The sequence below is a fragment of the Vanacampus margaritifer genome, chromosome 13 (genome assembly GCF_051991255.1).
Source record: "Vanacampus margaritifer isolate UIUO_Vmar chromosome 13, RoL_Vmar_1.0, whole genome shotgun sequence".
Lineage (NCBI taxonomy): Eukaryota > Metazoa > Chordata > Actinopteri > Syngnathiformes > Syngnathidae > Vanacampus > Vanacampus margaritifer.
Genome location: NC_135444.1, coordinates 8,564,443 through 8,577,165, shown reverse-complemented (window position 1 = coordinate 8,577,165; position 12,723 = coordinate 8,564,443). Strand labels below are relative to the sequence as shown.

Genomic DNA, 12,723 nt, shown 5'->3' with positions numbered 1-12,723 from the left:
AGGAAAGCAGTAATCGTGCGTCTACATTCAAATTGACTTCTGTCTTTGTAACGAATGGGGAAATGGGGGAGTGACGTATGCCATAAAGCAGTCAGCACATTTGTAGTTTTTTGTGTGGCAGTGTTCCTCAAAGTTGCTTAGTGCCAGTAAAAACGATACGGACTCCCTGAGGCCATAGCAAAGGTACCATTCAACTAGTTTTAAGACGATGTTTCTTTTTTGGTAGCCTACGTCGCCGGCTTGCCAGGCCAATCGGCGCGCATAAGAGCCGATGATTGCCACATTGGTTCAGATGTGCGTGCCATTGCCAAGACAGTTAAAACAACCCAGTAGCTTTCATTCAGGCTCTGGCTGTTTGTGTTTGCTTTTTGTACATTTATTTAGTTAGCCAGCCCCAGTACCTCTCGTGTGTGTTTGTTCATACTGCAGTCCTTCTGTTATGTCTCGTACCTACATCATAAATTCAAACGGTAATTTTTAGCTCACTACTCATTCGACATTGCACTTCAAGAGTTGGAAAGTGGCCCAACATTCGGGAGCGTGTTGAGGTATTGTGCCGTCGTCTGAGTGTGTGATTCGTTTTGTTGTGCCCTGCCCCATCTCATGTCCACCCTTTTGCTCAAGTGTACCATTTTCTCCACCTCCCCGGCGACTACTCCATGTGACTCCATGTGCGCTACCCGCTCAACTAACATCAATTTGCCCCGGCAAGTAACATCCTGGCTCGAGGAAGCAGCCAATCAGAAGCAGCCAATCAAGAACGAGCGTTTATTTAATTGGCAATGGTTTTGATGGTTGTACATGCATATTCAGACTAATTTCAGTATGATTTATTTTTATTTTTCTGCCAACGTATGCATTTGTGACCACTGTTGATTTGTTGTTGTGTTTGAAGTAAAGGCAATGTAAGTTTGGCTATAAAATAAATGTTGTGAAACGCGTAGCTCACTGTTGTGCTTTTCTAAAAGTAGCTTGCGGTGGAAAAAAGGTTGGAGACCCCTGGGTTACAGTACAATGGTATAATTTTTAAGGTAATCCACTTTTTTTGCAGTGTGTCACTGAACAGGTCTTAGTGGGAGTCAATGCACAATCCCTATATATGTAGCTGAAACTAATATCTCACATTCAGAGCTCTATATTCTTCGATTTCATTGCATTTTCGCAGTTTCTTCTTCTGCCATGCAAAGCCTCTCACGCACTGAACCAAAAGAGGAGTTGCTTCGACCAGCCGCAAAGCTCGTCAGCAATGTTCAAACTGCACGTTTCTAACTTTTGCTAGCCACAAAATATAGAGCCAATAGAGTTGAGCAGAGAGCAAAAAGTCATCATTAATACTGAAATTCACAAGAAACAAAAGAGATGTGTTTATCTTCTCACACACCTTAAAAGATTGTGCCTTGAATCAAAGCTCTCACCCTGCCTTGATAAATGAGTCCAAAGGTTTATATTCCATTACACTCAAGCTTTTAGTGACCACCTCTTGTATCACTGCAGCAAAAACAGCATGCACTCTGCTTGGAAGACTTCAAACAGATAAAGTGTATATCTCTAGAAATGACAGTCAATATGTTGAGAACTCACATTCCCACAGTATATGCCTACAGGGTAAAATACAGTGAATACAACAATGAGAGTGAATGAGATTAAAGAAAAAAAGAAAAACGATTGACAGATGGATAGAACAAGAAACAAAAATGATATTACTCTAATGAGTAAAGATCAATATGTTCAGGCAAATTAGCACAGCAAAACCATGTGCATTCATTATCTTCATGAAAAACAATATTAGCAGTAAGGAAGAGGCTATTTGTAGCAAGTAGGACACTTGACTTAATTGTCAGACAACAGCTAAAACCATTATTGATTATTTCCTTAAAATACAGCTCAATTAAATATACTGCAGAAGATTGATGCTGAGAACAACAACCACCCTCTCACAATTACATGACTTCATTCCTTCTAATTATTTGATGCAAATAAAAAAAGTGAGGGGGAGGCGGGAGGGTTAATCAGAGAATTAAGGGAATAATTGTCTGTACAAGTTTACAACAAATTGTCAACAATGTTGCAACACAAAGGTAACAAATGTATAATTGGACTGCAATATAGACCCTCTCTAAAAATCTGTGGCAAATCTATCCTTCAAATTTCAGCACTAAAAGCATTTAGACTGCTCAGCACAACCATATTGACCTTAGATTGCCTATGACAGGAATAATGCAAACAAACAATACAAATGCAATTCTACTGTTAAAATAAAACCACATCTATTCGTCTTTTTTTTTTATTACCCCAATTTCTGCATCAGCCTTTGCCACTGACAAATAAAAGCCTTGACAGTCTGTGTACATCCAGCGAGAGGAGAATGTATAATGGAAAACCTTTCAACAAAAACCAAAAATGCAGGATATAGTTTGTAACTAGAGATATTTTTGAAATTGCTCTCCCGTTTTGTTCCGGTTGCAGTTTTGTGTAGCGCTTACATTTTTATTATGCATTGCAACAAATGGAGGGTGAATTTAATTCTGAAGTTATGCAAATTTGATTAGTGTGGAACCACCATGCATGTTTACATCTCTGCAAATTCAGAACAATGCAACATTTGACTATGTGTTATCCAATATGATGTATGAACACCTATTTTTTTCTGAATAATTACTCATCAGGAACTATTTATGATTACTTTACCACTGTAAATAAATATAATATTCAAGGCCCCTCGCACACTGAGCGACATTGTGCTGGGTTTTGCCATCAGTCCCTAATTTTGCAGTAAATCAAATTTTTTATCACAGGTGAACAGCATAGTCACAGGTGGAACCAACAATCAAAAATATCATGTGGTATCATATGAGCTTTCACAACAAACATTTCCTGCAATGAAGCGAGATCTGGATGCTGTCAAGCTGTACCAATTTAGTACAGCATACACGGTGTGTGTATAAATGCATATTTTGTTTTAAATGTTAACTCTCTTTACACTTCTCTTGTGAATAGTGTTATCATTTTACAATGACATATTCAATACTAAACATGATCAGGTTTGTGATTTCATAGTGATCCAGATATTTTTTTCAATTATAAAAGATGTCACTTTATTAAATAACACTAACACAATAATAATAATAATAATAATAATAATTATTATTATTATTATTATTATTAGTATTATATAATGATGATTATTATTATTATTATTATTATTATTATGTATGCTTGCAAGGTGCAACATCTTTGCAATTGTGTAGTTTGGTGCGTACCTGTAGTGAATTGAGGATGATGAAGATGTAGGCCATGACAATGGAGAATGGCACAAGGACACCACACAGCCACGTCAATCCAAGAATGGGCAGCAGAACCAAAACTGCTTTAACAGCAGCCCTGTGATCATATGACACTATTGTGAGGCATACAGTACCCATGCAGGATTTTTAAACACACTCACAAATTACAAGTGAGTCCAAATATGTTGGCAAACCATCAATTGTTATTCAAATCTTCTTTTATGACTATGCACACTTTTCTAGATTTGTTTCTACTTCTTAGGATATTTTTGAGCAACCTTGAATGACTAGCAGTTCCACACAGTGGCTGTGTGGCTTGGAAGACTCACAGGGTGACAACTTCCCACCTTAAATCTCATTTAATTCTGTTTAGAGTGGAATTAGCTTCCCACTCAGGTGACTGCCAAACCACACCAGCTGTGAATGCGTGTGTTCAAATTGTGACATGGATGGCGGCAGGCCCCGGCTTATTCATTGGAGGAATTTGTTTGAGTTTCCGAGATGGCTGCCACCCAGGGGTGCCAAACGGTTCAAGGGCAGCTTTGAAAATTCTTATAGTGTGCCTACTGTGAGGCCTGGTGGGCTGAGGTTGAGGGGAAAAAAAATACACACTTTTGACATAATTTTCACCAATAGAATCATTTACAAGACTTCTGGTCGGAAATCTACTGGATCACATGTGGGAGAGATTCACACAGATTAGCCCAGGAACACAGCTGTGATGTTTTTGCATGGCAACGTATGAATGAAAAAAACAGGCCAAGATTTGTTACACACATAATTACAATGAAAATCTAAAACCCAAGCTAATTATTTTCATATTGCAATGGTTTATGTGACTGGTTGGTTTATTTGATTGGATATATGGGTTGCAAACAGATTTTTGGCTGCACTTTGAATGACCAATCACCGTACGTTTTGATTGTAGAAACTAGAGAGACAAACGTGTAGCACTATTTTTTTCACCCTCTATAATGACCTCTAATTTAAATGATGTTGCCAAAAAAAATACACATTGAATTAGAGCTTAATATAAAATGTTGCCATTTTTCTTTTTAAAATGTTGTTTTAGTCTTTACCAACATGCTTATTCAGTTAAAAATGAATACATTAAAAAAAGGCATACAGCTAAATACATCCCAGCCCATGTTTTATCGTTTAAATTGTAGAAATATTGTACAAAACTTCAGTAAATGTGGACTTTTTGTGTAAATAACATTCCTAATTTGATATTAAAAATAGGTGAGGGGAAAAAATAAATTGCAGAATCGCATTGCAAACAGCTTTCATAATAGAGTAAGATTAATTTAGAAATTAAACTGTAATAGCATAATATGTTACCTAATTGTCAATGCAGAGAAAAAAAAGCCACTTTGTCTGAATTAATTCATGCGTCTGATGAAAAGTAAAAGACCCTAAAACATTCAGGGACATTGGGTTGAAAGCATTTGAAGTGGCTCAAAACTGATGAATATTTTATGGACAACACTAATATAATCAATTCAAAATGTATTTCTATCTTATTTGATGAATGAGCCTCACTGTTTTACAAATGACAAATCCTTTTCTCTGGTGCCTTCGGAAGACAGCCGCCTCTTCCAAGGCCTGCAGCGCTGGTGAAAAATATTTAAAAAGAGGACAAATTGCGCCCCCTCATGGCCAGTACCTAACTTGCTCGTAGGTTTGTTCCAATGGACTGGCACCCATCGCCAGCATAATGGACCTCCTTTTGGCTGTGGAAATAGTGATGACCACCACTCGAGTCAATACCATGACATTCACCTGTAATGAAAAAAACATAAATAAAATACTGATACCTACATCATTTATTACATATAAATGAGGGGGCAAGGGGGGGAAAAAAATAAATTTAAGAATTAATAATAATTGTTTTTTTCTTTCCCTGACCACCTCACATTTGACATACTTTTCCAGCATTGTGGATGAACACGACTGAACTGTAAAAGTAAAAAATAAATACATTACTACATAAATAATAATAATAATAATAATAATAATAATAATATTGCCCGCACCTCAAACTCACCAAGCAAATGAGCCTTGACCCCATTCATAAACCAACTCGTTGCAACTTAAAAACCGAATTAGCAGAAAATAATGTTGTGAGGTGCCACAAATATTTAAATTTTAATTGAACCACACACAGCATGGCACAATTGTTAAGGTAAAAATAATTTCTCAAGCTGTTGTAGCTATAAAAGGAGAGAGGCATTTGGCTTCATTCATTTACTGCACATATGCATGTCAGCGACAGAGACTCTCCATGCTTTGCTTTAATTAATTTTATGAATAATCGCTTAACTAATGTATACACAAACAATTAAAAGGTTTCTAAACCTATTTGGAAATAAACAAAATATACAAAAAAGCAAGATAAAGAGGTTTGTAAGGGTAAGTAGTATTTTTGGTGTATTGTACACAATAGAAAAGATTATTAAACACACCATAAGCGCAACATCAATTTGAATTTTGAGTACCTTGTTGCAAGACAGGTTTTAGGCATACAACAAGTGAATATTTTTTGCATGTGGCATGATCACACATGTCAGCAATGATCAAGATACATTACACTAGTGCTGGGGAAAAAAAATCGTACAAAAATGTATGACATGAAACTACAATTAATAATTGTTAAGCCATATTTGCGATGCCAGTAATAATGGAATCATCGATAGGATAATCGATTCTAAAATGATCCGTTTGTGACAGCCCTAGATTATACGGTAAATTGTGTGATGATGCAGGGGTAATTTACTGACCATGATGATGAAAATGACAGGCCCAGCAAAGCCCCAGATGACACCGTTCTGAACACTGAGCCAACAGTAGCCGTCCGCCAAGTATTTGCCTGAGGCCGAAGCCAGCGTGATGGTGACTATGAGCACTGGCAGACCTGTAGGCAAGACGAGAACAAGAAACAACAATGGAGAATTAAATGATCGGTGTACAGTGTAATATTAAAATAAAATATAGGAATAAATGTGAGCAAAATGGAAGATGGCACAGTAAAAGAACACTTTAATAGAAAAAGAGTATTTTCCAATTTCAGATTTGACCTTCATAAGGTAGCAAAAAAACTGAGAATATGCCAAGATAAAATCGTTTTACCCCAGCCGATGAGATAATAATACTTCATGTGTCTTTCTTCGCTGAGGTTGACCGCAACCACCTTGCTCCAAAGCAGCAAACCTTCAACCAGCATCCAGCTAAAGGCAGCCATGAAGAAGAGGTGGAGCAATGCTGCCACAAGTGTACAAGCAACCTACAAACACACCAACACAGGCGGGCCCACATAGAAAAGTTATATTTGCTGTTTCAGATGCTCTATTACAGTTTTTCTCCATAGGTTTGGCACATTTCTTGAAACTGTGATGACATTTTCAAAACTGCAAGCTCATTTGGCCAAACAGAGTTACATTTGTGCACAACCTATCGGTTAATTAGCAAAAGCACATATCTATCCCAAAACTAGTCACACATGCTTCACTCCAAGTTCCTTTCCCAAACAAAGAGTCGATACTGTCGCAACTGCAAAGATCCTTCTCAATTGATTAATTAATTAATTTATTTATTTTTAAAATTTATTTAGTTTTTGGAGAATATATAGACTTGGTTTACTTGGCAAAAAAAAACCATATACAGCATATGCATTCACTATCCAAAACAACTTTTCAGGAAATTTGTTTGTGTATTGAAAATGTAGAATATTTTACATATTTGGATGATCATTTAAAAGCCACAGCGATCTGTCTAAAAAGCCTTTTTTTAAATGACAGGTGACCTACTCAATAATCACTCAGGCTATTTTGTACATCTGTAACCATTTAATGAATTTTCAAAAATCAGCCCCAAGAAGTCCAGCTCACCTTGACATGACCTTGAGTACAACATTATTGGAATGATTTAAATTTCTGTATCAGTTTATGCGTAGCTAGTTTAAAAACACATTTTGCATATTAGTATTACTATGATAATGAATCATTTCAACTACAGTATGTATCATATATTGAGAGCAAAATTTCACTACCTGTTAAAAAGTCATTTGTTTGTCACTAGTTTCAATGTGTGCAATTATGCCTATGTACTGCACCTTGTTGTGAATAGCCGAGCCACTGCACAGCAGAATCACTTGAGCACAGATCAGAGCAATAAACAGGTTCTTATGGATGGATGTCCTGTCAGATCGAGGTATGCTAGTGGAAAAACAAGTGGAAAATCAGTTTAAATTGGTGAAGCTCTCACAAAAGGCAATCGTTTGAATCCAAACATTTGAAAATGATATTGATTATTGAATTAAATTATTGCTCACTAAATAATAATACTGTACACTTTAATGTTTGTACGCATATCATATGTACAATGCAAGGTTGCACGCAGTACAGTACACAGTAAATAAATAGTGGTAGCAGCTCCTTCATGGCCTATTAGGATCCCATTGTGGCCCTTCTACTAATTAACAGCCACAAAATGCTACCATCAACCTTTGGAGTGAACGCACGTGTAGACAACTGTAATTAGAAGATTAGCCCTGGTCAATACTTATAGTGGCCACAGAAGAAAAGCTATGGTAGCAACCGTGACAATATAGTGCTCTTTTTAGCGAATTGTTGTGACATTAAAACCCATTATAAGACCATTTGAATGCTGCTTTTTGTTATACTAGACTCTATAAGGCACCCTTGTATATGCGCGCACCAAAATGTTTTGCACTATAAAGTATGAGCCATAAGAGCCACTATACTATCACTTGGCCTCGACCCGGGCCACAAAGAGAGAATACATCAATTTTTTTTTGTCATTTATTTATTTTTATTTTATTTTTTGAGTGAAGGGGTCGCAGATGCACTTTGGGACTGCTGGGACCCAAAAGTGTTCCAATATACCTAGAAATCACACATGCAAAATATTTCTCCAATATATGATGGTTAAAGGGTGCCACCATATATTTGTTTTTGTTTTTTGACTATTAGTATATTGTGGTCAATGGGTGCCAAAGCGACGTGCAAAAGCAATGTGAGGTATAACAAAAGACTGCTTCTCAAGAAACTGAAGTGGCCTTCATTGTTTCAGTTGGGTATATACTGTATAGTCTTATTACATTTTATCATCATATCGGTTGTGTATTTTTTATTTTTACTTTTACAGTCATAGAGGCCTATATAGTTATTTTGTGTTCATTGCATAAAGCTAACATCAGCTAGCAAGCGTTTGCTAACCACAGTTAGGCTAGTTAAACAAACCTATTCAAAAAATGGTTACATCATAACATGTTAAGATGGACCAGTAGGTTTTTTTTACAGTATAATAAACCCTGATTGATATTAAATGATAAATGATTGACTGTTAAAGGAAACAAAACTGTTTTATAGCTAAAATGGCACAGAATAGCAACTAGTAATGACCCAATTATTGTTGCGTACATTACACTATCATATCTGTAATTGTGTTGTTTGTTTGCCGATGTTTTTTTTTTTACTTTTACAGTCATTTAGGTCTTTATATAGTTATTTTGTGTTCATTACATAACGCTAACTAAGCTAGCAAAGGTTTGCTGACACGGTAGTTAGTTAGTTAGTTAGTTAGTTAGTTAAAACAATATCTTAAAAATGGCTACATCATAACGTGTTAAACTGGACCAATAGGTTTTTCCTTTTATATAATGAGCACTGTTTGATATTAAATGAAAAAAGTATTGAGAGTTAAAGGAAAAACATTTTGAAGGCTAAAATGGCACCATAGCTAATAAAAATGACCCAATTATTGTTAGTAATCATGCATAAAAAGTGAGATCAATGTACGTGCAATCAATGTGGTCAATGACTGTGCCGAGTGTGGCGTCACATCTGATTTTGTTTGGAAGGAGCAGCATCTGCAGAATGTGCTGCAGGTAGTTGAACTTGACCCCAGCCAACAACCCAACCTTCGCAGCTGCAAACGCAAGCTAATCCCTGAATAGCATGGTTACTTTTAGGGAGACATATCCAGTGGGTGAGTGGATGATGCAATGGTAAAGTGGAGGGGACTCTGTCACTGAGCGAGCAATTAAGTTTAGGGTTTAGTTCAGTGTTCACCAATTCCGGTCATCGAGGTCCGGAGTGTTGTAGATTTGAGATGTTTCCGCCCACTACCACACCTGATTCATATAATCAGCTCATCAGTATGCCTGATAAAGATCCTGATCTTTAGTATCAGGTGTGTTGCACGACTCCGAACTCTTGAGGACCACAATTGGTGAACCCTGGTTTAGTTAATATACACTTTTATTCTATTAGTTAGCCACTAAAGAGAGATTGTTCCTCTATGTGTGTCAGTAATGCTCCTTGTGTGTAATAAAATCAATTCAGCTTTATATGTGTCTAATTTCCATCACTATTTCAAAAAAATCAGGCTAAACAAACTAAATGAACTTTGATGAACCAAGAGAATATACTACTGTTAAAAACTGTACTGTATTCAACATTTCCCAGTGAACTTTGGACAATTACACTAAAAATATCACATTTTACAGTTTGTGTGCTTGGTGGCACCCATAAAATTTCAATCGATTTCCTCAAAATTTAGTTAAAGTCCTTTTGTTGATAATTGGAACAAAATGCAGCAATGCCAGCCAAATTAATATTTTCACATAAAAAAATCATATTTTCTATATATCCATCCATCCATTTTCTTAACCGCTTTTCCTCACAAGGGTCGCGGGGGTGCTGGAGCCTATCCCAGCTGGCTTCGGGCAGTAGGCGGGGTACACCCTGAACTGGTTGCCAGCCAATCACAGGGCACACAGAGACGAACAACCATACTCACAATCACACCTATAGACAATTTGGATTGTTCAATTAACCTGCCATACATGTCTTTGGAATGTGGGAGGAAACCGGAGTACCTGGTGAAAACCCACGCAAGCACGGGGAGAACATGCACACTCCACCCAGGAAGGCCGAAGCTCGGACTCGATCTCACGTCCTCTGCACTGAGAGGCGGACGTGCTGCCCATTTTATGTATATATATATATATATATATATATATATATATATATATATATATTATGTAAACTCAATTTGGCTGCAGGTCCAAAGTGCGTTCAGCCACGAGGCCGATTTTTATTTTATTTTTTACTTTCTTCTTTCTATCCATTTATTTTACATTCTTCTTCACTAATAGTCACTGAGACGGTGCACGCAAGCCAATGAAATGATCTTTATAAAATAAATACAAATCTATTCAGAAAAGGAAATGTCGCTCAGTGGTGCTGTTGCTGCTTTACATCAACAAGTAGCTGTGGCCACATCGGACTACATGGACAATGCATTGAAACCCACACGTTTTATGTGGAAAAACTGTGCGAAGGCCCATGAACTCAACCACATCAAACGGCTGGGAGCCAGGCCATCTCTCAGGCTCAGCATCATTGAGCTCCGACCTCACAAATGTGCTGTGTAAAATTCCCATAGAGACGCCAACATTTCGTAGAAAGTATTCCCAGAAAAGTGGAAACTCATTGCTGAAAAGAGAGAACAACTCCATATTTTCCGCTGTTCATGTCAGCAGTATAAGGAAGGGGTTCTCTCAATACCATGTCTATAAAAAGCTTTGTAGCCATGTCAACCTGCACCAAAATGATTGTGCAAAGCAAAAAAACTAAAACAAAACAATGTCAGCCGGGCATGAAATCCAATGGTGATCAGCTCAAAACCACAAGAGACTGGTTATATTTTCCACTGTTTCATTTCACTGTGTTTCCACATTTTGGTCCTGGAGTGTTTCAGATTTCATTTTTCAAATGAAGGGGTCATAATATCAAGTTCTGTAAAAGCCATTTGTATGTTTTAACACATTGGGCTTTATATTTGCAGACAGCCGAGGTGCGCACGAGTGCAAAAACTTTATTTTCACTCATTTACTGTAAGGCATGTGATATTGTGCGTGAGCAGGTACTCACTCCAACACAGTGAACAGCATCAATGTCACCACCAGAGCACACAACGACGCTCCCGAGCCGATGAAAGTCAGCTTGGTCAAAACAAGCTCTTCCTCAGGACTCCACTGGGATGCGGTAAAACATGGGCATGTAAAAGAGAAGAGTGAATAATTATTCAATCTTATTGAATTTGTCCCTCTTTGTAAACAAATTGCAATACAAAAAAATATGTTTTAAAACTGGAAGAGCACTTGGATTGTCGCTTGTGAGTCACCTTTGGTTTTAAGTAATTCATCAAGACTGCAAAGTTGGTGGTATGGTTGCATAGACAGGAAGTAACACCAGAGCCAGCAAAGATCACACTGCAGCCCTCACTGGACCAGCCACTGGTATGATTATTCCTATGCATCAACACAAATAAATACACAAGAACAAAATTACTAGCTCAGTCATTAGATAACACTGATGCAGTCATTCTTTTGCTGATGAAACTTACACCAGGCTGAAATTCCAGAAGGCACAGACTGGAGAATATCTCTGTGCATACTCCACCTAGAAGCAGAAACACATTCACCGATATATATATATCTTTGGATGGTAAAATGTGTTGAATTTACTTGCAATTTAATGACAACTTTATAGAGGGGCTTATATGGCAAGAGGAGTGAGATTGGAAGTAGGAAGAAATTAATGGTATGGGGTCAAGGTGATATAGTAACTCCTTTTTAATATTTAAAAGGTGAAGTATGCAAGTCAGCTGTGATTAGGGAGGGACATTTCACTTAATTTAATCAATCAACTAGGAGGAAGATGAAAATCAATGAATTCATTGTTACTTTTCCCCCCAATATTTTTAATGGGATGGGAGAATCTCTCTCTGAATGTTACCAACTACTATTTCAACGCCAATGTTGTACTGAGTAGAATAATGCCGCCTGGCCAAGGTTCCCACAGCTAAAATGACATCCCTGCCTTTTGAAGTGTAAACTATTTGCAGCCAAGTAGTGCACTTCAATTTGCCTGAGTTGCAAGATCACACGATTACCTGGCAATCATTTCAATTCTTAAGACTTAAATCAATGAATCAATATTCATGCCCATTTGTTACATTAATAATGTTGAGTAATATTTTTTTTTTTACTAAGACCTGGGAAAAATACGCATACTCACTGTAAAAGCATTGAAAAAGACACCTAACGAATTGTGTGCAGAGAGTAAAAGCGTTGCTTATCAAACATTACCACATGTGATGAGGATAGCGAGTACTCGACAGCAACGGGGATCGTTTGGGTCTTTGAAGCATCACGGACAGTGGCTGATATGACAGCAGAAGCCAGGTGACCTGAGAGAATGCTAAGGAAGGAGACAACCTCACTTAATGTCAGTTTTGGTAACAAAAACTTATTCTAGAACGGGGATTGGCCTAGTGGTCAATCTACTGAGGGTACATATACAGTAGATCAAGAAACATGGACACCAATGGACAGTTTAGGGTATGCTCT

General features: G+C 37.3%; 1 protein-coding gene across 1 annotated transcript in view; it reads right to left on the bottom strand.

The window, feature by feature from the left end:
• The window catches only part of LOC144062840 (adhesion G protein-coupled receptor D2), an 88,670-nt gene that overhangs the window by 69,097 nt on the left and 6,850 nt on the right, over positions 1 to 12,723 (bottom strand). Inside the window, exons 11-19 of the mRNA XM_077584592.1 lie at positions 12,463 to 12,574; positions 11,718 to 11,773; positions 11,496 to 11,622; positions 11,243 to 11,346; positions 7,396 to 7,498; positions 6,414 to 6,567; positions 6,065 to 6,198; positions 4,951 to 5,066; positions 3,261 to 3,381 (exon numbers count right to left, since the gene is read on the bottom strand). Coding sequence (XP_077440718.1) covers positions 3,261 to 3,381; positions 4,951 to 5,066; positions 6,065 to 6,198; positions 6,414 to 6,567; positions 7,396 to 7,498; positions 11,243 to 11,346; positions 11,496 to 11,622; positions 11,718 to 11,773; positions 12,463 to 12,574 — 1,027 coding nt within the window. The remainder of the gene's footprint in view (positions 1 to 3,260; positions 3,382 to 4,950; positions 5,067 to 6,064; positions 6,199 to 6,413; positions 6,568 to 7,395; positions 7,499 to 11,242; positions 11,347 to 11,495; positions 11,623 to 11,717; positions 11,774 to 12,462; positions 12,575 to 12,723) is intronic.